Raw genomic sequence first — 27,098 nt, 5'->3', positions numbered from 1 at the left:
TCTGAGTTACAACAGCAAATTAAGCAGGGTTTTCTTACCTTTCATGCTCCTGCTAACTGGCAAATAAAAGAAATAGGCAGACTCCCTGTAACTTTAAAAAATAACAGTGAACCACAAGTCATCATCTTGCACACAACCTATTCACCTCATAGAGCTTAGACAGAAGTAACCCGGTGAGTCAAATAAGCAAGGAGGAATTTTGCTCCAAAATCAATGCTTTTTATTATCTCAAACTCAGACATACATTTCCGAAGAACACTAACACAATTATTTTCACAAGCATATTAAAAATATCTGCCTTGCATGAAAGGTTATAATATTAAAATTCACGCTATTCAAATTTCAATAGCAAAATAGCAAATTAAAGACATCTCCAGCTGTATAAATCACTACACTATAGTGGACAGTAAATAGTATTTATTGTTTTTTAGGGCAAACAACAATCCAGTGGCAGTGAATTTACCACAAAATACAGGTATTGTGTGTACAGCTACACCTAGCTTTGAAACACCAAAGCAGATCATCTTCAGCCTTTCCTGTTCTCATTAAATGTCTCAGCTATTTTCTGCAGCTCCAAATCCATAGCAGCCAGGTTTTCCAGTTCTTTTTCCTGTGAAAATAAAAAGGGCATTGAACACATCAATTAACGTTGGCAAATGCTTTGCTGCATAAAAACTAGAGACAAGGGTAGCTTTCTGAGGATTATCTCCTGCTATGTCCGGGTCCCTGGAGAGGCTGTGCGGTGGGGAAGTGAATGGTACTGCAGCACATGCTTCAGGGACTTGTGCAATTCCATGCTTTTAACTGAACTAGTGCTGGGAACAGTATAAAGCTACTCAATCTGAGAGCTGGACTGATTTACAGTTTGATCTTTTCAGCTGTAGACACCATTACCTAGCAGCGACTTCCTGCTGCCTCACAGCTGCCACTCCTAAAGCATGAAGTCACATCTCCATAGCTGAAGGCCCCTCGGTCCTTAGGAGACCACAGCCTTATGCTCACAGTGGTGCTGGCTTATGGTGCACAGCAAGCACAGTGTGCAGTAGATGGAAATCTTCCAAATGGACAGATTGGAAGGGAAAAAACAGTTCTGCAGTCAGTTCTTGTTTACTGTGATAACTTGCAAACGTGGTTGAACTTCTACATAAATTCCTGTCAAACCTCCACTGCTCTCAGACCAATTCAGCTTTGTGCAACAGATACAGTGATGTAAAAGATGAGCAGCTTGCTGATGGGTGCAGGCTCAGTTTTCCTGAACACTGAAGCAGAACAGAACACCCAACAGGAAAGAAATTCCTGCACAAGGGAACTACATGCACTAATCAAGCACATGAGTGTGAGCTCAGTTGTGCTGTGCAATTACAGACAGAACATCAAGACAACAGACCCCTGAATCTCAATATATGTAAAACTTACTTTGTGCCTGCTTAATTACTCCCTGCTCCTGTAGCAATGGGCACCTTTCATTCTATAAAGACACTAGAGGAAAGGAAGAATTTCCTTTCTCTCCCTGACTAGAAGCAGTCAGAAGCTAATGAGGAAGCACAATGTCTTTACATTATAAACTGTGCCTTGGGGTAGCTCCACTAAGTTCATTGTAAGAGAGCAACATTTTTAAGCCATTGAAGATCTGGCTTATAATGTGACTTAATTTTCTTTGTCTTCTTTCCTCTCACAGCTAACCAGCCATCTTGGGAATGGATTTAGAAACGTGCATGTAAAATCAGCTTCCCCTATCCTTTCTGAGAAATATTTCTACACATACCTCCTCCTCTGTCAGAGGCCTCTGGTTCAGAGCTCCTTTGTCATTCCTGGTTATGTGACGTTTCTTCATGTCTTCTCCAGAATTGTACAACTCCAGGAATTCAGCTGATTTCTTCCTGTAATTCAGAAGCTGCGCAAGTTGATCCATCTTGTTGTACTGCCTCTTCATATCATATCTGTTCATTTTGCTAAGATTCCTCTTCTCAGAGCGTCCACGGCTCAGAGCACTCAGGAGCTGCTTTTTATCCCACCAGTCATAGTCACTGTATTCAGGGAAAGGACTCTTCTGGCTGAAGCTGGGCCTGCTTTCCTCTGTGCTCTCTGGAAGCCTCTCTCCTGCACTGTTCCTTTTCTCAAAGTGCCGGCTCTTCCACCACAGAAGTGGGTATAGAGGGCTGTAGGATGCTGTTGTTCTCTTCTCATTCTCTGCAGGGAGATGGCTTCTGTACTCTTCGTTCTCTGCATATCCTCTTTGTTCCATATTCTCTTCTTCATTTTCTATCTGATCACTGCTGTAATGTTTCTTTTCTACTTCCTCTTCCTCCTCATCACTGTTACCAGGGTAGTGCTGCTGCTCTGCACTGTCCTCAGTGTATGTTCTGGCCTGCCCTCTGTGCTCCTGAGTGTATGCTTTTTGAGTCTCTTCACCTTCATCGTCCCACAGACGGTAGCTTCCTCCAGCATGATGCTGCTTCTCGCTGCTGTCACTGTGGTACCTGTCTAGCTCTTCCTCACTTTCACCTCCACCATACACCCCTCCTTCAGAATGCTGTCTCCTCTCCTCATGCCATTTCTCGTTACTTTCTTCACTGTGGTGATGCCGTTTATTTTCCTCTTGGCTCTTCTCTTCACTCTGCTGCCATCTCTCTCTGTACTCCACACTTCCCTGGCCCGCATGCCTCTTCTCCTCCATACCTTCAGACTCATGCCTCCCACGATAGCCACTCTTCTCTTCATGCTGCTGCTCAGATTCTTCATGGTGGTGTTTCTGACGGTGGTTTCTTTTGTCCCAGAGATGAGACTCCTCTGCATTTGATTCCTCAGCCAGTCCCTCTTTCTCAGCACCATGGCCTCTGTTCTTTTCAGAGGAATCACCCATTCTGTGCTTCCCATGATAACGTTCTGCTTTGTAGGACTTCTTTTCTTTCTCCACTTCTTCATTCTCATCAGACTCTTCACGCTCCTGATGTCGGGAGAAATCGCGTCCCTTAGACTCACGGTGGTATTTTTCGCTTCTTTCTTCCTCTGCCTCTCCTCCTTCACCTTCATGAATTCTTCTGTAAGGGTTTTGCATTCCCTCCTCTGAATGCCAGTGATCCACGGGGCGCTGATCATTCTCCTCAGTGAACTCCTCTGTGCTTTTGGCTGCAGAGTGGGACTTCTTGCTGAGAACAGCATGCTCTACTTCTCCATCACTTTGCTTGCTCTCTTTGCTTTCTTCTTCACTATGGTAGCTGTTCTCCTCTCTTCTGATTTCCTGATACTGTTTTTTTTCTTCTGTGTGAAGTTTCTCTTCATGAACAGGTATGTGGTGTCCTTCCTCCTCTTCCTTGCTGTTATCTTCCCCAGGATGAAGCTTCTCTTCATCACTTCCTTTCATGTGCTTTTTAGAGTCTTCTGCCTGACTCTGTTCCCTCTCCACACTTTCAGAGTGTGTTTTTTCAAACTCTGATGGCTCTTTCAAATGCTTCACTTCAAGCTGTTTGTCTTCACTTCTCTCTCTGTCAGTTTTACCACCTGCAACAACAAAAGCAGCCTAATGAAAAAAATAACTCTCCAATGAAACGCTATTTCGTTTGACATCGATAACTGGCTCCACAAAGTAGCAAGATTTGGACAGAACTGATAGAAGTTCTGCTTTTAAAAATAGTTATTTTCATCTATTTTGTATGTCTGTCTGGAAAAATATTAATTATTTACTATTTAGTTAAGCATTTTAAAAGTCCTATGGAAATTTCCAGAATCGCTTTTCCTCTTTGGCTTTTTTGTTTATTCATGACTGCATTTTTAGAATTAAACTAACTCTCACTCCCACTAAAAGCCAATGGGATCTGGAATCCTTTGAATGTCAGGTCATAGCTATCAGGTATGTTTACTGACAAAAAAGGTCAATATTTATTTAATGCTATAGAAAAAAATGTGAATAGTAGTAAAAATAAGCTTTTAGCAAATGTAAAACTAAGCTGATTGAACATAAATTAAATAAATTTGTTATTTTGCAATAGTCAATTTAATCAGATCATCGGGGCTGAGAGAGATACCAATAGATGTATTCCTAAAGCTCAAAAAGCCATCCTTTTCTGATTAATGTATTACAGCTACACAATATTTCCTCTATAAACAAGCATGAGACAGATGAGTTTCATTACTGCTTCTTGCTGGGAGGTAAGTTCGAAGAGCCTTTTTATTGCTCTGTAGTCAAATAAACATACACTAGGCAGAAAAAAATACATCCATTTTGCAGTTTGTCACAGCACCATCCGCATTTCACATGCAGCCTTATACCTCTGCACTGAGGCAGCTGTAGGAACAAGCTTGTCAGAAATGAGGATTTCCAAAGGGAGTATTCAGCACACGTCTCTAGTCCTCTGGAATCAGCACAACAAGTTTAATGGTTTCTGGGCTGGTTACAGCCCATGTGAGAGTCCTGCTGAGCTGGGCATGGATTCAGTTGCCACGGGGCACCTTGTTGATTTAAAAGGAGGTTAGCTGAAGCCAGTTCCTATGCTCTGGGATGCATTCAGCAGCTGATCGGAACCAGGCTGCACCCGTTGACTTCCCAGGCTAGATAGGAGCTTTTCAAGTTCTCCCAGAGGCTGCGGGTGGCTGAAGCAGAGCCTCACATCAGCTAAGAATCCCTGAATCACTGACTGTTATCAGCTAAGATCACTTGTTCTTTGAGCCAGAAAGACTTAAGAGAGGGAAATAGGAATTTGGGCACTGAAATTAGGTGGCAACAGATTCACACGAGCTGAACTAACAGCTCACTAGCTCCAACACTAGACAGAATCCATCTGAAAGTTGGTTTTCTCAGTATTACCAACAATGCTGAAAACATGTTGAAAAATGCTGTAACATTTCTTTTTTGAGAACATTTCTAACTTGTCCTCATCACTCCACGTTAGTTTTAGAAATGAAAACAAATCACTCAATGCCCATAGCAGAAACAGTTCTAAGTCTGGGGGAGAAAAAACAATAATTGACTATTCACATTATTTGCACGTGGAAACTAAGACATTCTGAACTTAAATTCAGATGATGAACTTACAGAAGGCAAGACAATAAGACTGCCACATCGTGATTAATAAGTCGAAGCATCTAACTTCCAAGACATTATTCTTACAAGTGAAATTAAAATCATTAATCTCTTGAAAATGCAGTACCTGTTTATAAACTACCAAATTCTTTCACAAGTTCAGATAAGGTTTTACTTACCCTTCTTGAGGACTTCTCTGCATTCAGGATTAATTAGTGGGGCATTTGGCTTAGACAGAGCATTGGATAGAACTTCCACTATGCACCTTGTTATCTAGGAGAAACAAAATCAGATAAATTATCATGGTGGAAACAGAAATCCTGCTTTTGACCCAGTCGGTGAGGGAAGCTAGTCTAGGGTTATAGCACATGGTTAACATTTATAAGCTTAGCATGCTACTTATGAGTTTTGGGGAACCCTCAGCTCTACCAGTGCATTTGGGTACAAAGTGCTCTGCTGCTCTTTCATATATTAGTAAGAGAATAGTCTTTAGCTCTACTTATTCTCCTCCTTTGTACGCACATTTAACAGACTCCTTTTGTATGTTTTTAAACATCCTGTTCTGTACAAAAGGGTCAAACTACATGTGGTAACCCCAACAGCAAAAACACCACCACAATACACCCAAAATACAAGGACCAAGCAAAGATATTGCTTGGACTGTGGGTAAATTAAAGAATGCCTTTATAAGTGACACGTTACACATACTATTTCAGGAGTTTACTCTGAAAATCAAAGTCCTCTTTGACGGGTATGTGCTTTTTGCACTTTGCATTTAAACTGGAGAGTCTTCTGAACACTGAGGAAATGCACTGAAAATGGCACAAACACCTTTAATCCTAACTGCCCACCAAAGTAGCACTTATGCACAAGCTCATTCAAAATGGTTTTCAAGCTTGGAGTTATTGGTTGTGAGCAATGCTCAGATCCTTGGATCCAAGACACTCCTTAGGTTGACAGCCTGCGTGACTGGATGGGAGGAGAAGAGAATATACGTATGGCTGATTATCTTTTCCCTGCTTTTAGTTATTTTACGCCTGTTTACTAATGTAAATAACCACATTATCAACCAGCAGAGAGGGCCTGATGTCAGATTAGAAATCCTGAGAGCAGCCAGCAGATTTAATCAAACAGGTTAAGAATCTCTTTCCAAGGAACAAGCAAGGACTGCGTTAGAAAGGCCATTACATAATAACTGTAGATATTTTCTATTATTACATTTCTCTCCTAATTTGTCATTTCACTTTTCACAGTCTAATTACACGTACTATGAAGTAATACTTTAGATCATTTTTCAGACAGCTGCAAAACATTTTCCCAAGAACTTAAAATGAAAACAGGAGCCAGAACACTGGGAAGCATGTGACTGATACTTTTTGAAATTTACTTTGACCTAAAGCTACTCACCATCTCTTTCATATGGTCTTTTTCCACTGGAACTGCATTGACACCTGGAAGAAAAATAAATTATTACAGACTCATTAGTCCTAGCAGGACCATAAATATTACTGACAGAAATTCTCAGCACATTAAGTCTGCCTGAACTTTGAGTTGGTAGGGTAAGTAAACCAGATGCATTTTATCTTTTCTTCCTCCAAATGAGAAGTCAGTTTAGAGCTCCACCTTTGCATGAGAGAAGTGGCACACTGACATTTCTAGCACAAGAAGAATAAAAGCAGAAAGAAAAAAAAAGAAAGCAACACTCAAATTCCAAAAAAGGAGCATAACAGTAAGCTGGGTCTTCATGCAGATGTACCTGTTTGGTGGTGAAAGAGGAAACAAATAAGGTCTGGCTCCAACTTGAGAACTATTTTACCTTCTGCAGGGGCTTAGTTTGCCTCATGACCATCTCCCCCAGCAGGAGATCACTTGAAAGATGAAAAGCAACTACTGCCCTAATCCTCCTCAAGGAATCCTGTCTCACCTGGATTCTTCCATTCACAGTATGGTCCACTATTCATAGAAATGAGCAAAAAGTTGAATATCAGTGGAAAAAAACCAAACCAAACAAAAAAAAAAAAAAACAACTCTAGGAGAAAGTGGTACAACTCCTCTCTACCACGAGGTCACTTTCGGTAATTAATACCTCCCCACATCAGTTCTACTGCTAGTTCAACGTCCGTGCTTTTGGAAAGAAGCTGCTGCAAATGAAACCTTCAGGCTGCTTTGCTTTTGCCATCACTACTGCATTACCATAGAATCATGAGAGTTGGAAGGGACACATAAAGGCCATGTAGTCCAACTCTCCTGCACTGAACAGGAACATCTACATCTCGATCAGGTGCTGAGAGCCCCTCCAGCCTGACCTCAAACATTTTCAGGGTTGGGGCACCCACCACTCCTCTGGGCAACCTGTAGCAATGCTTCACTACTTTTACTGTAAAAAACCATTTTCCTTATCTCCAGTCTGAATCTCACTTTAGTTCGAACCCACTTCCCCTTATCACAAGACAGCCCATTAAAGAGCTTCTCCCCTTCTTGCTTATTATGTCTCCAGCTGGCTAATGTGCTTGTCTACTGTGCATTAATAAACTTTGTCAAGTCTTATCCACCTAGAGATTTGCTGAAGTTAAACAATTCTGACAGCCATGTGAGAGTATGTAAAAGCAAGGCTTATTGTATCACTGTTTTGCAGACTTACTACGTTTGTTAAAATTGCCATACATAAAACACATAGCTTAGGGTGCAATTCTAGGGTTCTTAGAAGTACCAACTTCTCTTTGATACTGCCTGGGTAGGATAGCAAGATCTTCTAAACCCGATGGACACAAAGATTACAGAGACAATAGAAGCTAGCTTACCTTATAGGAGGCATGTCCAACCCACAGCCCATGGGCCACAAGCAGCCCAGCCCCTGCCCCACACCATCGTGACAGCAGATGAGCCATGCCAAGTAGTCTGGCCCCTCAGAACCAACTGAACATCGATGCTCTATTAACTCCATCCAAGATGAAACCAAGACACGGGGCTCAGTGCAGTGGCAGCTCAAGTTATGGCAAATAAGTCTGTGAATTTTTATAATACTGGCTAAACACAGTCCTGAAAACAGCAAAAAATATGCAGCAGTGGGGCTGCTCTGAAAGTAATGCCTTCTGCTTTATTACAATGGCCCATGACATCAGAGGCAGATATCAGTGGTACAGCAGTAGAGATTGAACCTTCCCACCAATATCCCATGAAATTTTGTTGCCACGTGACAGATGGCAGCAGAGAGGCAGTCTGAAAAAATGGCATCTGACATGGAAGCCCATATGAAGCAAAGGTGTGGAAATGAATTCCTCAATGCAAAAAAAAACCTGCATCAGTTGAAATTCATCAACACTGGCTGAATGTTTCTGGAGACCAAAGAGTGGATGTGAGCACAGTGAGGGTTTGGTGATGTGTTTCAGCAGTGGCAAAAAGTGGTCACCTCTGCTAGTGCACACTGTTACAAGGGAGGCGTGCAGGCTCTCATTCATTGCTGGCAAAAAAACCTCACAGCTAACGGTGGTGACTGCGTAGAAAAAGTGTTTCACAGCTCAGAATTCACTCTATTTAATAATGTTATTGTTCTCCTTGCACCTGTTGTAGTTTTCATTTACATAATTAGGAGGCATTATTTTTGGAGCAACCTTTGTAGATGCAGCCCTAGAAAATTCCCCTTCACTCAGCACAGCCAAGGCAACCCAAAACGTTGGACACTCATGCCAGTAAAACTGACACTGTCCCCAGGAAGTTTACTGCAAAGGAGAGGAGCATGCAGCTTTAGACTTTTGTAGCAGCAAAACCCTTGTTCTTTTCCATCTGCAGAGGAAGCAGAGACTGAACACTGACTCCACTGACTCTGTGTGTAATAAATGAACACTACACAAATAGCTCTCTTGATATTCCAACCGTCTTCTATTTTTGCTCCCTGAAACATTTATGTAGGAATGTGCTTCTCCAGCCCAAGTATACAACTGCAGAAAAAGGGAACCCACACTACCGTAGCACAGAAGGGATTTCCCTAAAATAGCACTGCATCCCTAACCAAACCAAGCCATTCTCCCAGAACACCAGGTGGTGTATGGGGGAGATGGTGCTATGCAGAGCCAATCCACTCCCCCAGTGTTAGTGGCACTCAGTGCTGAACCAGGCAGGTTTTAGCTTACTTTATTTACTAACCCAGTTATGCAAATAACTACTGCATTACACACTGATGACACCGTTGCAGTCTAATTTGCCTGCCTTCTCCATCTGAGCACGAAGAACAAGGATGAGGCAGGGGAAGGGGAGAAAAGTCCCTTCTACTGAAAGAGTAAGTTATCCACAAAAAAGATATTCTCATTTCTCGAGGGCTGGAGACACTGCCCTCTTACGACAAGCAGAGGGGATGATCTGCCACTCTGCCTCTTCTTGAGGAGTCTCCTTGCATTGTGAGAAATCAGGACACGTACAAGGGCAAACACCTGATTTTGTCCTTCGAAGCAGTCCACCTGTGAGGCGTGATGTCCTGTGGCATGGCACTGCAGGAACAGACAAGCTTCTGAATGTTGTTTACTATTAGAGATGCCAGCTGCAGGCTGCCTCTCATGCACTACGTCAATGCTATGTGAATATAAAGTCAGGTTGTGCTGACTGCCTTTGCTCTGTCATTCCAAAGTCATTGCTCCAAGGAGATTTACAGCGAGATTAATAACCATTAAGCAAATGCTTGTTTAATGGTGAAAGCTGACTTGCACAAAGAGCTGCTTCAGGCTACTTTAACAGTATCAGACAAAAAAACAAAGTGTTGGACATACATCACATTAGCCTACGCACAAGGCCATTCCCGGGCCTGGAACGTAGCAGCTGCTTTGCCAGAGCTGAGAGAGGCAGCCTGCAGGGTGTCAGCACACCCCACTTCATACCTGTGCCAGCTGGCGAGAGCTCTCTGTGGGCCTCCTGCCAGCTGTAGATGGTATCTAGCACCTCCACCATCCCCTCCACGTGTGCCCAGACTGCAGGGCAAAGCTATCACTGGCACTGCTGATGTGGCTGGGGGGCAGAGCACTCACCCACCAAGTGTGCGGGGACCTGCAGATGGTACTGCTGCGGGGCTGTGCAGAGGAAAAAGTCAGGGCACACACTGAGAACACAAACCTCACCCTGCCCATACAGGCAGCTCTGGGTAAGTTTACCCTTCCTGAACCAAATCTGCCCAGGCAGTTACAATCAGATTATCTCATTTTGCAAAAGCGCTGAGCTGAACATCACTGAAGAGGATGAGGAACGCAGACTATTTACACCCTTGAAAATAACACAGAACAAATTCACATGGGTTTTGCTTGCATTTCCTCAATTGGGACAGAGCTTTTGGTGGGTCTGTGTTAAAATGCTCACACAGATCTTTTCACTCAATGCAGGGCCATTGGTCATCAAAATCTCAGGAAGAATCCTTCCTGCAAAAAGATCACAGAAACTTCGGCATATTGCTTTGGACAGGGACTGCTAGAAAGTTCCTGAAGTTAGTGTTTCACCTATCCTTAGCCCTAAGCATCTTAGTTTGTTGATATTGGCTGAGGTTTGATTCAACACAAGAGCCAAAAGCGACACGGAGAAGCAACTGCCGCCACCCTATTGTGTTTAATTTCAGTTTCACAGTTCGGTTTCAATATTTACTGCTGCATGTAAAAATAAATAAACACGTCCATCAAAACCCCAACAGTTTTGTAATGAAAGCAGTAATGAAACCTGCAGACCTGCTCCTTTCAAAGTTGCCTGCTGACGGCATGTACAGGCTAACAAAACCCAGCGGTAGTGCTGGAGTAACGTTGTACCGAAGTATCACGGCACTCCACCTGCTCTCCTCTCCTCACCGCTAACGCCCAAGCCTTCCCAATATCAAAACGTGAAGCTTTCTCGCCGGGGACCTCGGGCATCGGCTGTTTCTCCCCCAATTGCATCCCCCAGCCCGCTTCGCTGCTCGGGGTGAGCCCCGGCTGCGGGGTGGAGGGACGCGGCGTTACACCGCACCGACGGCAGCGGGGGCTTCACCGCGGAGGGAGCCGAACAGTCAGACCGCCACTATTCCCAGCTACCCATCCCCTATATATTTATATACGTAAAAATAAAATGAACTCCTGCCGGGGTTTTCGGTCCTCCTCTCCCCCGCGGCGAGGCGAGGACCCCCCCCGTCTCTCAGAACGCCCTCCCCTCCGGCAATGCCCGCGGCCCCGCTCACCTGCCAGGGCGGCGGCCGCCAGGAGACCGAGCAGCACCAGGGCCCCCATGCTCCGCTCCGCTCGGCTCCGAGAGGCGGCTCGCCGCTATTTAAACGGGGGAGCGGGGGCGGAGGAGACGGGCGGGGGGCCCCGCCGGGAGCCTGCGTCACCACGAGCCCCCGGGGCCGGCGGGGGAGGCGCCGCCATCACCTCCAGCACCGCCGCCTTCGCCGCCGCGGCCCCGGCCCCGCAGCTCTCCCCGCCAGCACGGGCGGGTGTTTCCCTTTGTTACTACCGCAGCCCTACGGCAAAGCTCTCCTCGCCCACCCCGCCGAAAGGAGCGGAGCGGGGGTGGGGGGGTTCCCCGGCCCCTTCCTCCCTCCGTGAGGATGCGCTATCATCCTCAGGTCTTTCCCACATCCATAGGATGCTGAGCATCAGCTACGCGCAAGCAGGGCAGGGAGGAGGTGCAGCGATCAGTCCCTTTCGGAACAGCTTTCAGAAATCAGCGCTGCATTAGTTCTCATAAAGCCTTTCCAGCTACCGAGGCATTTTATTTTATTTTTTCCCTGCGAGGTTTTGGTCCCTTTCCGTCCAAACCGCTGCTCCTGCTGCGCACCAGAAGCACAGCATTACTCGAAAGTGCTCTCCGTGCTTCTGTCAGCCAGCGAGTGAATGACACCGTTCCTCAAGAGCTTTTACTGAGAAAACCACTGCTCTAAGCATCCACCTCCACACAAACCCCCTATTTATTCCGGCACTGCTCTGGGGAGACAACAAATCTACTAACTGTCCCGATTCGTTCTGAACATTTCCCCACTACTCCCTTCAGAGTCAAACAAAGACACTGTAAGACCAGGATTAAGAAAATGCCACACTCCTGGCTCCTACAGTTTCTAATCCATCCCTTGCACTGTAACCACAATCCTTGGGGCTTTTCAAGGCTTTATTATTATTATTATTACTTTTTGCCCCCTCTTTGCTGGTAGGTTGATGTGTATTGGAACTGACAAGACCTCAGTCAGGTGTCAGCTGGCACAAACTTGCCTTCAGATTAGGAAGAAAAGTACACAAAGGCAGAACCTGCAGCAGGGAGCACATTTCACTGGATGGGTTGTGAATGGCACACCCCACCAACCTCCCTTCTCAGATGTGTCAGAACTTCCACTGCAGTGATATGTACATGCCTCAATGATGTGACAATCTTTCACTCTATGAATAAACAGTATTTACCCTGCTGGATTCTCTCAAATACAAGCGTTTTAAAAAAATACACATTTGGCTCATCCTAGGAGCTAGAACTTCAGAGGATGACACGCGCATTTCTATGTCTGAGATCCTTCTAAGCTGAGAGGAAACTGCTTGGGGAATACAGGAATTGCTATCCTCTAATTAGATGTGCTAACAGGATTATGTTCATTCTTGGATGCCAATTAGTTTTCATGGAATGAAAATCTTGTAACTTATTTCATGAATATACTCATCTCTTTCATTCAGAAGTTGCTAAGAGGATGAATCTGAAAACAGACACCAAACAAAACCTGAACACCCCAGCACCTCAAATAACATCTATTCAGCTTCCTTAATGGTGCTGGAAATCCTTTCAGAGGTATATGCAATGCTGATTGCAACAGAGCAGATAAAGGGTTGCATGGATGCTGAGCCTTTGCTGCTGTTATGCCCCATAACTCATTAATACCAACTGTTAGAGTGGCTTATAGCTCATGGTAGCATGTAGTTGCACCATACCCCAGGAATTCAGTGACCACCTTAGTACCTCTACAACAAAGGAGAATCAGGTGCCTGGTTTATCTCCCTTTTCAGGGGGCTTACAATCCATCAGGTACACCCAACTGGAGAGCAAACAGGTCAGTGGCTCAGGTAGATCTCATCTGTGCTAAGTCCAGAGAGGGGGCCTGGCAAAGCAGAAGTGACAATGCTTCGTGGATGCACGTGCCTGCACACATACAAAAAATGCTTACAGGCCTCCAGCCAAAGCCTCTGTGAGAAGCAGCAGACTGCACTCAGACCTCCTCCATTTCTCTGAGGAGAAACTAGTGCACAACAGGTACTATGGTGATGCTGATGAATGGAGCTTGCTTGTGGAGATATAGAAGAATCTGACAAATAACAGGGACAGAGGCACCAGGAACAGTGTCTGCCTGAGCTAAATCCACAGGAGATTGAAATTATACTGCTATTAGATAAGGCACATCTAACATCCTGCAGCAGCTTGTGCTTAGGTAGGTTAGGGCTCCACAATTTTCTGCTTGTAAGGTCATCAGTTTGCACATTCATCTCACTCCATCACCCAAACACTACAGAATTCAAAAATGCCCTCATAGCAGCCTATGGGATGCAAACTACTTGAATGTACGGACATATTAAGACACTTGTGCCTACATTTAACACACTAACCAGCTTCCAATTTGAATTAAAAACCTCACATCTTTTGCCTCCAGCAAGGTATTTTTGAGATATTAAAATATGCCTATTATACAACATAGATACTTGGGGATTTTAAAGCACATGGACAGACACTGCTTTAGTCTGCCAGCTAAAGCTCTACTGAAGCTGTAAAGATAATATCAGGTTGAAAAAAAAAGATCACCACAGGCAAAGGTGATGAAGGACTTGCCTAAACACAACTATCTCCCCCACATCTCATGTTTTCTACACAGACACCCACATGTACAGTGTTCACACACACCTGTCTCCTTTCCCATCACTCCTCTTTCAGTGTTTGTCAGTTCAGAGAGAAGGTTAGGCTACGCTGGATTACACAACAAAATATAATAAAAAGCAGGCTTTGGGGCTGCAGAAACAAGGATAGTTTTTCCATATTGCACCATCTGCATGACCAACACCAGCACTGCCACTACCTAGATCCTGTGACAGTAATTTGCCTACCTTGCTTGCTTTAGGTAGTAAACGTAACTTATCTCTTGCAATTGGCAGACAAGGTAAATAGGATGTTGATACAAAATGACACGCTTCTTGCCCTCCTACAAGAGGAAGTCAGAATTTGCCTAATACCATCGCACCACTGGGACTTAGTCACAAGCCTCTTTGTTTTCTCCAGACTGCCACTTCTCACCTTGGTATAAATTCCTGATCTGCTGTCCTGAAAACAATATACTGGAGTAACAGTCAAAACCTGACACACTGATCATCAAGCTAAAGAGCAGCACTGAAACCACCAGAGCCCAAAAAGGCCTTAAATGATGACTCATCATGGCTTTATGAATTTGGCTATGACTAAAGCCTTTCCCAGCCCCAGCTGTAATGAAATGGTAACAGGAATGACCTCTGCAGCCCCAGCCACATCTATAGGCAGGGAGGCAGAAGAAACCTGGCACGCTCCTCACTGGAGACGAGCGTCAGACAACAAACAGCAGTACCTCCCAAAAGCCCCCAGCACACAGCAGGCAGCCACTGCCCAGAGAGCAGCCTGAGAGCTTTGGGGCACCTCACCCTCTGGTCCTGGGCATGCTAAAGTTGCAACATCTACACTCAAACCCCCCTCCCCAAACAACACACCTATATGATGCCATAAAAAAATATGTATATATCCACACTTTTTAAGCATCCAATCAACCACGCTTGTAACCTCCTAGATGAAGAAGTTTGGAGCCCGTGCAGCTCCCATAAAACAGGATGGAAATTTCTTTATCAACTTGCATGTTGATTTAAGCCCTCGTATTTCAAGTGCTGCTTGTCATTAAAGAAAAGTGACTTGCAGTTGCTTTTGCACTACAAATAACTACATTTAGGCAGTGAAACAAACCCATTCAGTGTTTCTGCCTTCGTTTTGTCAACTGCATATGTTCCATTTAATATTTACAGACTGGGGTGCTAGTTTGCCTTAGTAATTCATTTCTTTAAATATTTATGGCTCTTACTCTCCCAGCACAAATTCTGTTTGGTAAGAATAATATTGTACTGTGGTTGATTGTGGCATGGAAATTTCAGAGGCAAACTTCAATGTTGTAAGACAAAATTATATAGATTTCTGCAACAGACCGTAACCTTTTCCAAATAAACTTCATTGCTAGCTATGTACTGAAAAAAAAAATCTCCTTACAACCTTGCACAAAGCTCTAAACCAAAAGCATGGTGCTGAGATCTAGCTCGTGACATTAACATTCACACAGCAAAATGAAATTTTAAACACTCACACTATCAAAGAAATTTTAAATCAATTATATTTTTCATCTGCCACTGGCACTAAAAACAGAGGCCCAGCTACAAAAACACCCTATGAAAGCAAAACCAACAAAATCCAGGAAGAATCTTTGCTAAGCTCTCTTCCCACTGGAGAATACCCTTTTTCTTTTCTCTCCATCATTTAAAGTCTTTTAGGCAGTCTGAGTGAAATGCTGAGTGCTTATAAAAAAGGCTTAAGGGACTTAAGTTTAAGGGCAGCCTCGGGAACTTACCTGGCAAATAGTATGACAGTGTAAACCTGTCTAGTTCCAGAGACTTTGGAGACTGCCTTCAAATGCCACCACCTGAGAGCCAGGACCAGAGAGCTTATCCCTGACCTATAATTTTAGGCTTTGCCACAGACACATGAGTTTCCAGGCGCTGGAGAAGAGTGCTCGAACTTTGTTCCTAAAAAGAGAAGGCTTTCAAATGCAAAATAAACCTCCCCACCCTCCCATGCTGTAACCAAAAACACCCTTTTAAGGATAATCACAAAATTTCCACAGTAGAACTGCTTTCTGAAAGAGGCAGAATTTAAGACACAGGAACTCCGTGAGTTTTGTGCCTTCTCTCTTCTCTGCTTTCCTTCCAGGGCTTCCAGCTTGCTCCTGCCCATGGAGACAGCCACCTGGCTCCAGTGCCCCTTCCAGACTCTTTTCCCAACAGTTTTGGCCGAGCACAGTGCAACCTTGAGACATACAAGGGCTGACAGGATGCATGCTGAGTGACCGGCTGGCAGGATGGAAAGGACGTGACTTTAACTGCCTTTCCCTCAGGGAAGCTTTAATTTGGGTTCTCTCTTCTCTATCCACTTGCAATAATTTTAATTTAGGTCCTTCACTTCAAACACAAATGGTTACTAAATTTCTGGCTTTGCTACCTAAGCCTGGTGGCACCAGCACACAAACACTCAAAGCGCAGACAGTGCAAGTTGATTCCATGGCCCTAGTCCAGGGCTACCTCCCCAGAGGTCTCTCTATAGATGGGGAGAGGAGCATAGTGTGGGAGAAACACCAGATGTCTTACCTTCATGCTGCCTGGCACTTGCCCACCATCCCATCCACCTTAGCTAGTCTCCATGGGAGGTGTATGACTTTGTAGCTGCCAGAAAGCAAAAGCAAACACCAGGCTCCCTGGAGAAGCTCCAGTTTTCAAGAGCAGCACTTACTGTGACCAACAGAGGCTCACTGCAGCTGGCACCCAACAGCCCACAAGTGGAACCGGGCAGAGAGCAATGGTTATCTTTCATGATGCCTAAAATACCATCATATACATCTGCCTCTGCTGCCTGTCAGCAAAAAAAAAAAAAAAAATGCAAAGAAGCCTGGGCCCTATGCCAGGGGTATAGAAGTAACACAGAGCCTGCCAAGGAATATAGAGGAAAAGCTCTTTCAAGATTAAATGTCCTCACAAGGTGGAAATCTGTAGATGCCATAAGTATTATCTACCTCTTATCTAGGGAGATTACAGTGGGAAGCTACCACCACATCTTCCTCCCAGACCTAATGAAAGTAGTCTTCACTAACTGGTAGCCTGCCTCCCACAGCAAGGGGTGCTCTCAGCCCTCTCCAGGCTCTTAAGCACATTTGCTGCCTTTTGTATTGGGCACAACCAGATCCTCAGGCTTTTCTCTTGAAAAACTACACATGGGGTGTTCTCCTTGGTGCAGTCTCTGCTGGCCTTCCAATCACCAGCTGTACCTGCTGCCCTGGGCCTAGTTCTATATCATAGCCTTTAATGATGCCTCTGAGTTTGCTGAGCTTTTCCACTGGCAGCTGTTCAGTCAAGCTCTCGGGTGACTTGCAGTCCACACAAAGCTTAAAAGCCAGAATAGAAAGTATTTTAAACACTCCATGAGAAAAAAAATAAATTAATTAAAAACCTGTGCTGCCCAGTATCCAGTTATAACCCTGCAGGGTGAAGGGGCAAACCAAGTGGAATAAGCAGAAAAAAATGACCCTGTAGGAGATCTCTGCTACGCTGGACAAGAGCAAGTGTAGCATGATGGAAAGCACAGCAATGATAGCAAAGTACCAAGGTCCTAGGTGGCAGCAAGTGAGGATTTGCTCAAATGCAACAGTCGTGGACACAGAAATAAAGAAACTGCTTACCTTTGGAAGGCCTCAAGTATGCATGGATCTCCAGCAAGGTATCCTCATCTACACTGCCAACCCTTGAATGAGGTCTGGGAAGGGGTGTATCATGGCTCCACCTGTTCAGGTCATTCAGGTGTACTTCATACACCTGAGCTCCCCTGAGTTGGTCCTGCCTTCCCACCAGGTACTCAAATCACTGGTTCAAGTGGTGGCTTAGCATTTCCACTGCAGCAAGTCATAGCAGTGCTGCTCTTGGTTGCAGCCTAGTGGATATTGCTGCCCAAAACAGCCAACTCCTCCTTGCTAAGGACAGAGGCGCTTTCACTGCACCCAGCCCAAACAGGGCAGCCACCTGACAGATCCTTACTGTGAGCTGCTGGGCTCCACAGGGTCTTGCAAGCAAGGCTAACAACATTAGCAGCATCACTCCTGCTTGGAGGAGAAGGGTGTTAAGAGTACCTGCTGCACTACTGAACAAGAAGTATCTGTATTTAACCAGGTTCATTTCTTTCTCCTTCTGGCAGTCTCTGAAGACCAAGGTCCCAAGAGCACATCTTCGCCAGCAGAGGCTTGGAGAAACAACTCTCCACAAAACATTTGTAACATTTCAAAAACTGGTCATCAGGGTACTTTTTTAGTGCTGTCTGTTAAGATTATGAATACCCTTGCACACATTTGTTTTGGGTTTTTTTCCAAGCAATCTGGTGCTGTTATTGCCCCACATGTAAAACGGGCATGCAACCAGCATGAATGTTCAAGGAGTCAAAGACCCAGACAAGAGACTCACTTGTACACATGCTTTTCTCATCACTCCTCATGAGGTTCTTATCTCACAGTATTCAACCTTACTTGATAATTCAACTGCTAACTGCAGCCTTTATAGGGAAACTGCTGCTGGGCAAAGACGTGGGAGTAACTCCCATCCTCTCCCTCCTCCTTTGAAGCTCTGCTGTCCAGAACAAGCTGCAGGGAATACTGAATTAACTAATTTGTGAAGGCCTTGCAGAAAATGGATTGCAGGGCACAGCACTGAACCTAACCTTGCCATATTCCCATCTCAGTACTTTAATCACAGATATATTCCAATTTCTCTGGACGCATTTAGGCGCTGATTTCTCGCATCCATTTAGCAGCATTCCCTGCCCATGCACTGCATCTTCACCAGAAATGTCATCATTGCAGATAACACTGGATAGGGTTACCTGCCGTGAGGGTGACTGACATTTCCCATTACAAGAATCTGCCTTTTATTGCCAATAAAACTCTGCTCAAATTGAACTGAGGTGAGATTTTCCACACCAGATGTTCCCTCATTTACAAGACTTTCCCTCTTAATTCACAGAACCACTGCAAGGGCAATTTATATAAAGGTTTGACCTTTCAGCCATGAATTTTCTGTCTTTGGTAAGCTCCAGCTACTGACTAATCACATCTTACTTGCTATTTCACATTCTGTGTCAGTTTCTACTTTTAAGGAAGAAACGCTGGTATGTGTTGTTGTCTAATAGATATGTGGGGGAAAATAGTCATTAGGGAAAGCCTACAGAAGAGGGTATTTTTAAAAATGAACTTTGGTATTGTGGGAAAACACATGTGCCACACAAAGGCACCTACACTGAATAATGAAATCGACACATCTCTGTATACAGGTTGTACACTGCTTGTTGTATTCTCATTGCAGAAACCACATGTCCTGATGTACCCACACATGTGGGGTGATTAACTCTTCAAACCGCGACAATACCAAAACATCTTAAGCTCCTAATGAAATATCTTCTGTGGTGTAAACAGTGTGGCTGGGAGTTACTCCACTGATACAGCTGAGGATCTGTTCCGATGCCTGCCTGTCACAGGAGCTCAGCTCCCTCCCTGCCTTTCAGCACCAGTATCAGCAGGTCACTGGCATGAATCAGTGCCTCCCACTTAGAAGCCGTGTGGGAGGGAAAATAAAAATTCTGTCAGAGTAGGCATCAGAGAGGCCATGTATACTGAACAACCTGGAGGAGCAGAGGAAAGTGGAGAATGACTTAATAACAGGAGGATTTGTCAACGATGACAAAATAATTTGAGTCGGGCATTTATATAAGGCTCACTGTGGGAACAGAGAGGCAACACCCTGCCAGACTCGGTCCGAAGATTAGTCCCAGGGCGGCTGGTGCGCATGGGCAAGGGGATCTGTGCCTGCAGCAGCATGAGTCACCCCAGCAAGGGATGCTAGTCCTCTTCAGCTGGTAAAAACCCAAATCAAAGAGCAAGCATCCCTAATGAAAGCCCTGCCCCAGGACCTCAGGTGGGCTTTAGATGGTCTCTGCAGGGCTGACATGACCTGGGATTTGCTCAGTGTCATGTTGAGTGGCAGCAGGGAGCTGGTGCCAAGCTCTGAGTCCCTGTGACACACTGCAGACAACTCAAATAACAAATCCACACAGGAGCTGGAGGAAAGGAAGGCAGAGCACATTCTGTAACGTCCTTAAGCTGATTTTACTCACTCATGCTGCTCTCATACTCACAAACACCGAGATGTGCCTGGTCAATAATCTCTCCAGACCTGCTTCTGTACAGCATGGAGGACAAAGGGCACTCGCTGTCTTGTACTCACCATGTCCTGCGTTCCTCTTGATTGGTGAAAAAGGGCCAATTTTGGCTTTGTTTGTTATAGCCTGTAAGGTGAACATTATTCCTGATTTTTATTTCAATTACATGTTTCACTTGAAGTTCTCGTGGGATCTTGTTTACACTCAACCTTGAGCAATGCTGTGTTTTTTACGTGTTGTCTCAATCCAGGCTCGGAGTGCTGCTCCTCTGCTGCAAGCCAAGAGATCTTGAGCAAGCAGAAGAAAATCCTCAGATTTGTTTTCCAGTGGAAGGCACCAAATGCCTTCACCAAAGCAGCCTCCCTGTACTACTGGAGCGCACACAGGAACAAACAGGAGGGAAGATGGGTGGAGGAAAAGTGGCAGGATTATTGCCACACAGGAGAAGACGAATGCAACTTATACATTAAGAGACCCTGCTCTCTCATCTTTCAAATTGGCAGAGCTGTAGCAGAACAATTTAAGGAAAACTGGGAAAATTCCCTCCTAGCATTTATAGAACCAGCAGAGGGTGGGAGGTATCTGAGAGAGCCTGGGACTGCCCTTTCAGACAGCTCTGCCCTGTGGTCATGCAACCAACCACTCTGAATATCAAGTCATGCTTGTTTCATAACAGGGGAGAAACAGCATGTCCAACAGGGATATCCTCTGTTGGAAAAAAAAAAAAGTTTCAAAGAGAATGTAACTTTAGGTGCATTTTCTTTGCCCATCAGCTCTATCTTCAGTGATTATAGCTAAGTCTGCTTTTGAAAGCTGAACCAATGCAGCCCAGCTACTTACTGCGCTAATGGAGCATGTTTGAATACAAAGCAGTTCAGCATCAACTGGTTTCTCACCTCCAGGAGAACAGGTTATTTCCAGTCTTATGTAATTCAGCAGAGGAAAAAAATAAAACTATGGCATCGGTCACAGATCCAAACAAAGTGAATGGAGAGAAATCAATCAAGGAACCACAGCAAAGGGCCTCCAAGAAGACAACAGTTTGGGCTCCTCTGAGCTGCAAAAACCAAAGATGCTTATCTGAAATTACATGAGCTGTCACTTGTTTTCTAGGAAGGAGCTTCAAGGACAGAACTTCTAGTTTCACTCACAAAGGCTTCAAGTTTCCTCTAGCCTTCTCTTCGCACAAGTGTGGAGCTTTGTCTACAAAGTCAGTGACCTGGAAATGCTTTGTTGTTCAAAAGATGCCCTGCAAGCATTCAAACAACACAGAGGTTTCTTCACAGTTGCTGCTATGGCCAACTATTTCCAAACCACATCCCAGGATATCAGGTTAACACCCACCTAATCAACAGCTGAACCAAGAGGTAGCTCCTGGATCTCCTTGACCTATCCATTTTCCTTGTAAGTAATTTAACTTTCCTCAAAAGATATGCACTTAATCATGAACTGTGAACACAGGAACAAGTCTCATACTCCAGAGAAGGAATCCAATACAGATAAGAAAAAACATCCTCTCTTCTAGACAAGATCTGCGTCAAACTTATTACCTTCTCCAGAGATGTTTATTCCAAGGGGCTCTGTTTTGCCCTTTCTTCTGTCTCGGTGTGAGACATACATCTATTTTTGGCAGGCATATTGGCATCAGCTGAACACTGTATCTGGAAGTAAACAGCGCAAAGAAGAACTGCAGGTGCTCCTGACAATGAAAAGTACAAACTTTTCAAAAGACTGCTTGTTTCAGCAGCACAGAGCTTACTTACCGTGTCCTCTGTGAGATGCCAGCCAAGATTTGTAAATGTCAGTCATAATTGCAGTATTTAAACTGCATCCAGCTCTGCCTACGTCACTCTTTCAAATCAAAGAGTTTCATGCTCTCCTATGCTGATATCCATCTTCACGCTCTTTCAGCAACCAACTATTTTGTCATTACTTGCGTCTCATTTCCTGGAAGGCTGAAGAGAAATTCATCCTACAATCCTGTTCCTTGCTGCATCAGAAGTTTCTGATGAGAAAGCTGGTAGGTTGAAGGCAGTGGTCACTTCAGCCCAGAGGAGCTGAAGCAGAAGCTGAGATACAATTGGTCTGTTCTTACAACTAGCTTTAAAAGCACCTCAATAAGAAACCAGGCGTTTTTAGAACTAGTTCATAGCACACACCAAGTTATCACCAAATCCAATCCAGCAAATAAAGGTGTTCAGATGCTTTGACTTTGGCTTCTCCACCTCTCCTTCTGTGAGGCTATTTGTCTTAAAGAGCCAGTTAAATTGCTTTATGTGGCATCTCATTTAACACAGTGAAACATCATAAACGCAGGCAAAAATTATAACTGATGTCTGATTCACAATGAATACCTTCCCCACTGAACCTCTTCAGTAATAGCTGCCTACACTCATCAGTATGAACGTCCTTGTAGCTGCAACAGATCTGCAGTGGTTAAGCAATGTGAGCTGGCAGGGATGGCTAATTATCAAGAGCACACTCAAGAGTACATTTACTTTTTTTCCAACTATATCTATTGCTGAAGCAGTTGATACTGCCCTCCTCCCTAATCTTTGTCTGCAGGATGCTATTCTCTAGATTCTGACAGCACCTGCTAGGAGGATATATTTACTACCACAGAACTAACTGGTTTCCTTCACCTGCCAGATCTCCTCTCAGTTCTTTTTTTTTTTCCTAGTGCTATAAACCTATATAGCTAAGGGAGCACCTGAAGGTCTGCTCCGATATTTTGTGCATACATGCAGTTGCAGCACCCTCACCATAAAATCAGCTAAAGCAAATCAAGCAGAACTATCAAGAAGCCTCACACCTTAGTTTCATGATGACTCAAGGACAGCAACCTAAACCCAAACAATCCCAGCACAAACCTATCTGCACAGAGAGCGGACCAAACCCAATCATCTTGGTCACAGTTTGCAGCCAGCTGGGCCAGCAGAGCTTCTTCCTGCTCTGGCTAAAGTCAAGAGCCCAATTTTCATTGCCTCAGCTGAGAAAGCAGAGCACAGCAGCTGTACCAATCCACAGGAACAGCAGCTCTTCATGAAACTGCAGTGCAGAATCTGACATTCATGAAAGAAATATCTGTACTGGGATCTAGCCAGCATGGAAAGGGAACAGATAAGAGGTCCCAGCAGCTGGGCTAGCAAGGTAAGAGCCATCTCCAAAGAGATCAGATGCTAAAACCCATACAAGTACTGTGCCCGTACTGGAATATCACAGAATCATAGGGGTTGGAAGGGACCTCTAGAGACTGTGTCCAACCCCCTGCCCAAAACAGCTCCCTACCCCAAGTTGCAAAGGTAGGACTGGGTCATCTCCATGGAAGGAGACTCCACCACTTCCCTGTGCAGCTAGTGCTCCATCACCTGCACTATGAACAAGTTCTTAGGCCATTTCCTCTCATCCTATTGCCACACACTGCTGAAAAGAGTCCAGTCTCATCCCTTTGCCTCCCACACTTTAGATATTTATAGACATGGATCAGATCCCCTGAGTCCTCTTTTCTCAAGGCTGAATGTCTGCATTAACTGGGAATCTTGATGTTAACCTCTGAGATTCCAACTGCTCTTTCTTCTTTACCCAAATGTTGTCACCTTCTGCACATCCCTTCTCGCTGTCCATGTTTCACTGAACACATCCATGATGAAGAAGGAATGGCCTCCCCAGTCAGAAGCAACATCACTGCAGAAAGCCATCTCCCAGTGGACAAGTCAGAAGGTAAAAAACATGCATGAAAGTGCATTGTCCTAGCACAGAGAGTAAAAGAGCAAATAAACCACTGAGCTAGGAGATGGAAGGCCTCCAAGAGAGATCCAAAATGGTTGTGCATGGATTTGTCACTCTGTTGATGACATCAAGATGGGTTTGCAGCAGTGGGAAATCAGGTGGAACTTTTAACACAGGTGCCTCACTCTTCAATGGCAAGCATCAGCATGACAGAGGATCCCTACCATGACAGCCCAACTTCATTGCAAGGAGAAGAGTAACATTTGGGGAAATTGATGACTTGAGCACCTCCCCTACAGGAACAGAGCTGGGGCTCTTCAGTATGAAGAACAGATGGCTCTGAAGGGACCTGATAGCAGCCTTCCAGTACCTGAAGGGGCCTACAGGAAAGCTGGGGAAGGACTTCTTATAAGGGCGTGTAGTGATAGGACAAGGGGAAATGGCTTTAAACTGGAAGAGAGTTGATTTAGAATAGACATTAGGAAGAATTTCTTTAACGTGACGGTGATGAGACACTGGAACAGGTTGCCCAGAGAGGCTGTGGATGCCCCTTCCCTGGAGGCACTCAAGGCCAGGCTGGATGGGGCTGTGAGCAACCTGCTCTAGAGGGAGGTGTCCCTGCCTATAGCAGGGGGTTGGAAGTAGATGATCTTAAAGGTATCTTCCAATGCACACCAATCTATGATTCTACGAAATCACAGTTTTGCAGATCCTTAACGTAAGTCTTAACTGCCAGAAAAGATTCCCTCCTACTTCAGCTGAGAAAAGTTACAAAAGCAACACATATGGAGGGGAAAAAAAAAAAAGCAAAGAATCCAGAAAATAAGAAGAAAAAATAAATCCAATGAAGTTAATTCTATACAACACATCTATCTCAGTCTTAACTGACCTCAGTTAAGCCTCCTCTACTACAACTCTACAACTTAGTGGCACCATTACCACAATTCCTTCTATGCAGCATCGTGAAATGCCAAATAGGATTGTGCTTCTTTCAAGTGCAGTCTGTTAAAAGTGTGAGAGTTACATTGGTTTTCTGCAATGGCAACTCTCAGCACTAAGTATAGGCTTTCACTAAACTTTCTAACTAAATATCTGCAGGGTTTGTTGTTCACCCTGAGCTGTTGAGGCAGGGCGTAGTACAGGATAGAGTGAGTTTGCCAGGTATTTTGATTTTCAGAACATTCTGACCAGGTGGGTAGAAACATAAACTAGCTACAGCAAATAGTCAGGATAGGGAAAGCCTATTATACACTGTCTTCCTTGGAAAAATCAAAAGCAACAGCTGAGTGATAAAACCTTATATGAAGAGTACCTTAGCAACCACACCAAGTAGATTGTGAGCCTACCACGTTCAGCCAACGAGCAACAGGAGAGATGTTACGTGTTGGAGAAAAGGTATAAAATAGCATGGATTTCAATGATTAAGCATGTGATTTCTCCCTTGCCATGAAGGGGTGCACACCCACTATATCGATAATGAAAACTCTGCTGCTTCACAGTGATCTTCGCCTGATTGGAAACTACTGATTTTGAGTGTTTCTCACCAAAGCAACCTGGGAGTCTCATTTGGACAATGCAATAAAGGGGAGGGACACATTCATCTCACCGTGTCTTGAAGAAACTGAGATGTTTATCAAGCAAATAAGTAATGCAAAACATCTGGCTTTCAGCAGACTTGGAAATACATACAGCAGGTTCCAGCACAGGTTTGTAAACAATTAATTAGCAGTGAGTGGGAAAAGGAGTGATGGGTGTTATTCTCTGTGCAGCAGTTTTGTTAAACTTAGTAACAGTGATTGAACTATAAAATCCCAGTAAAACATCTCCTAAAATTAAGTGTTTCTCCCAAAATTGAGATATTCACTTCACAGTAGTAGCAACAGGTATTCCAAACTCAAATGTATTTAGGCTCCTAACACCACAATTAGGTGTCTGGCATGATGGTCAGCCTCCCCTAAACATTTATTTACTTCATTATTATTAAAAATAATGGCATTTTGAAGCTTACTTTATTCAGATGAGTTCTGCTCTGTTTCTTCAAGCACCTAAAACATGAGAATCTGTCATAAAACAATTTCCTTCCAAATTTTTATGAAACTTAATGATAAAGACAAAACTCACAGTTTCTCCAGCAAGCCCTTCAAGAAAACTGTGAAGCAATGCAAAAGCTACAGAAGCAGTGGGCCTGGTAACACCAGTAAGAACTGCCACATAACTGTCATTGTTCTTTTAAAGTGCATCTTTTAAAGCCTGAGACATCATTCAAGAACAGCATATTTATAATAATAATTGCTGCTTTAATGACTGATAACTTTAATCATTAATAGGGGGGCTGGAACTAGATGATTGTTAAGGACCTCTCCAACTTAAACCATTCCATGATTACCTGTCCAGAGTGTGATCAGGAACTCTGCTCCTGAATGAACACTTCAAAGGACTCCCATGTGCTGAGCAGAGGGGCCTGAACTGCAGCCCCATGTTACAGCAGCACCCTTCCACCAAAGCTTCATCAGTCCAGCGTCCTTCATAAATTTGTTTTCTTTGGGATTCACCCCTGGTTTCCATAAGCACAAAGCAAAAGGAGAATTAGAGCTGCCAAATCCATAGTGATGCATCACACCCAGAACTCTGTAAATTTCCCAGATGGCAGTGATGAAAAAGAACTGCTGGGAATGAGTCCTTCAAATCACCTCTTAATATCATACAGTAAGTGACAGAGTCATCACAATTTAGGCTGGGAAACCAGTGTGTTAAGCCAGTTTCCATTGCCAACTAAAACCAGAGCAAGAATGTTCTGGGTATAAGCAGCAGTAGATTGTGTTAGAAATGAGTCTTTTCTGCAGACAACTAGTGCCAGCTGATCCTTAACTGGACAGAAAACACCCCCATGATTCAAAACTTATATATAACTTTTTTCCTTCATCCATCAACACAGTAGGAAAGTAATCTCGAGATTTTGTGCAGTGTCAACAAAGATAACAGGCTGTACTAAAGCGCTGAAGATTGGCTTCCTAGCTGTGAAAGTTTCAGGGTCATGCTTCATGACAGCAAAAATCAACAGTAGCTGCTGGGCAGGGAGAACAAATCTACAGAATCAACAGTCTTGCACTTGCTGAGATATGATCTCTGCTTTTCTTAGGCTCTCTGCATCTCACAGCAGGCAGACACACCAGAACAGCTGGCATCAATTCCTCAGTTTCTTTATGAACATGATTCTATGAACATGTCTGCAGAGTTCCAGCTCAAGCAGCTATTTCAGGTTCTTCTTTAAAAAAGCTCATATATATTAGCAAAACACTAATTCTGCGCTTCACCTTCTCTTTTTTTCTCCCTCCTGTAAAAAATATAGCCT

The 27,098-nt window shown here is 44.2% G+C and overlaps 1 protein-coding gene across 3 annotated transcripts; it reads right to left on the bottom strand.

Annotated features, from left to right (window-relative positions):
• Positions 1-203: 203 nt before the first annotated feature.
• CHGB (chromogranin B) lies at positions 204-27,036 on the bottom strand. 3 transcript variants are annotated; one of them, XM_065736732.1, is made up of 5 exons: positions 26,133-27,036; positions 6,428-6,471; positions 5,200-5,293; positions 1,766-3,501; positions 204-610 (listed from the first exon to the last, which is right to left on the bottom strand). In XM_065736732.1, exons 2-5 carry the CDS (start codon positions 6,437-6,439, stop codon positions 527-529), a joined length of 1,926 nt encoding a protein of 641 aa, XP_065592804.1. In that variant the 5' UTR covers positions 6,440-6,471; positions 26,133-27,036; the 3' UTR covers positions 204-526. The 3 variants fall into 3 exon arrangements, with proteins under 3 accessions (XP_065592804.1, XP_065592641.1, XP_065592719.1); XM_065736569.1 differs by lacking the exon at positions 26,133-27,036 and adding an exon at positions 21,568-21,652; XM_065736647.1 differs by lacking the exon at positions 26,133-27,036 and adding an exon at positions 11,202-11,403.
• Positions 27,037-27,098: the final 62 nt, after the last annotated feature.

This window comes from Cyrtonyx montezumae, unplaced genomic scaffold (genome assembly GCF_038088225.1).
Source record: "Cyrtonyx montezumae isolate F1298 unplaced genomic scaffold, pur_monq_1.0 scaffold_0, whole genome shotgun sequence".
NCBI lineage: Eukaryota > Metazoa > Chordata > Aves > Galliformes > Odontophoridae > Cyrtonyx > Cyrtonyx montezumae.
Note: the sequence above shows the minus strand (reverse complement) of the source record. Positions and strands in the feature narration are given on the sequence as shown.

Bases quoted from the DNA above. Each gene is read 5' to 3' on its own strand.
- CHGB (XM_065736569.1), bottom strand. From the start codon at position 21,637: ATGTATGTCTCACACCGAGACAGAAGAAAGGGCAAAACAGAGCCCCTT. The intron at 6,472-21,567 runs GTAATAAGTTTG...TTTTTCTTCCAG, and splicing joins AATAAACATCTCTGGAGAAG to GTGTCAATGCAGTTCCAGTG. The intron at 611-1,765 runs GTATGTGTAGAA...TTATTTTCACAG, and splicing joins GGCCTCTGACAGAGGAGGAG to GAAAAAGAACTGGAAAACCT.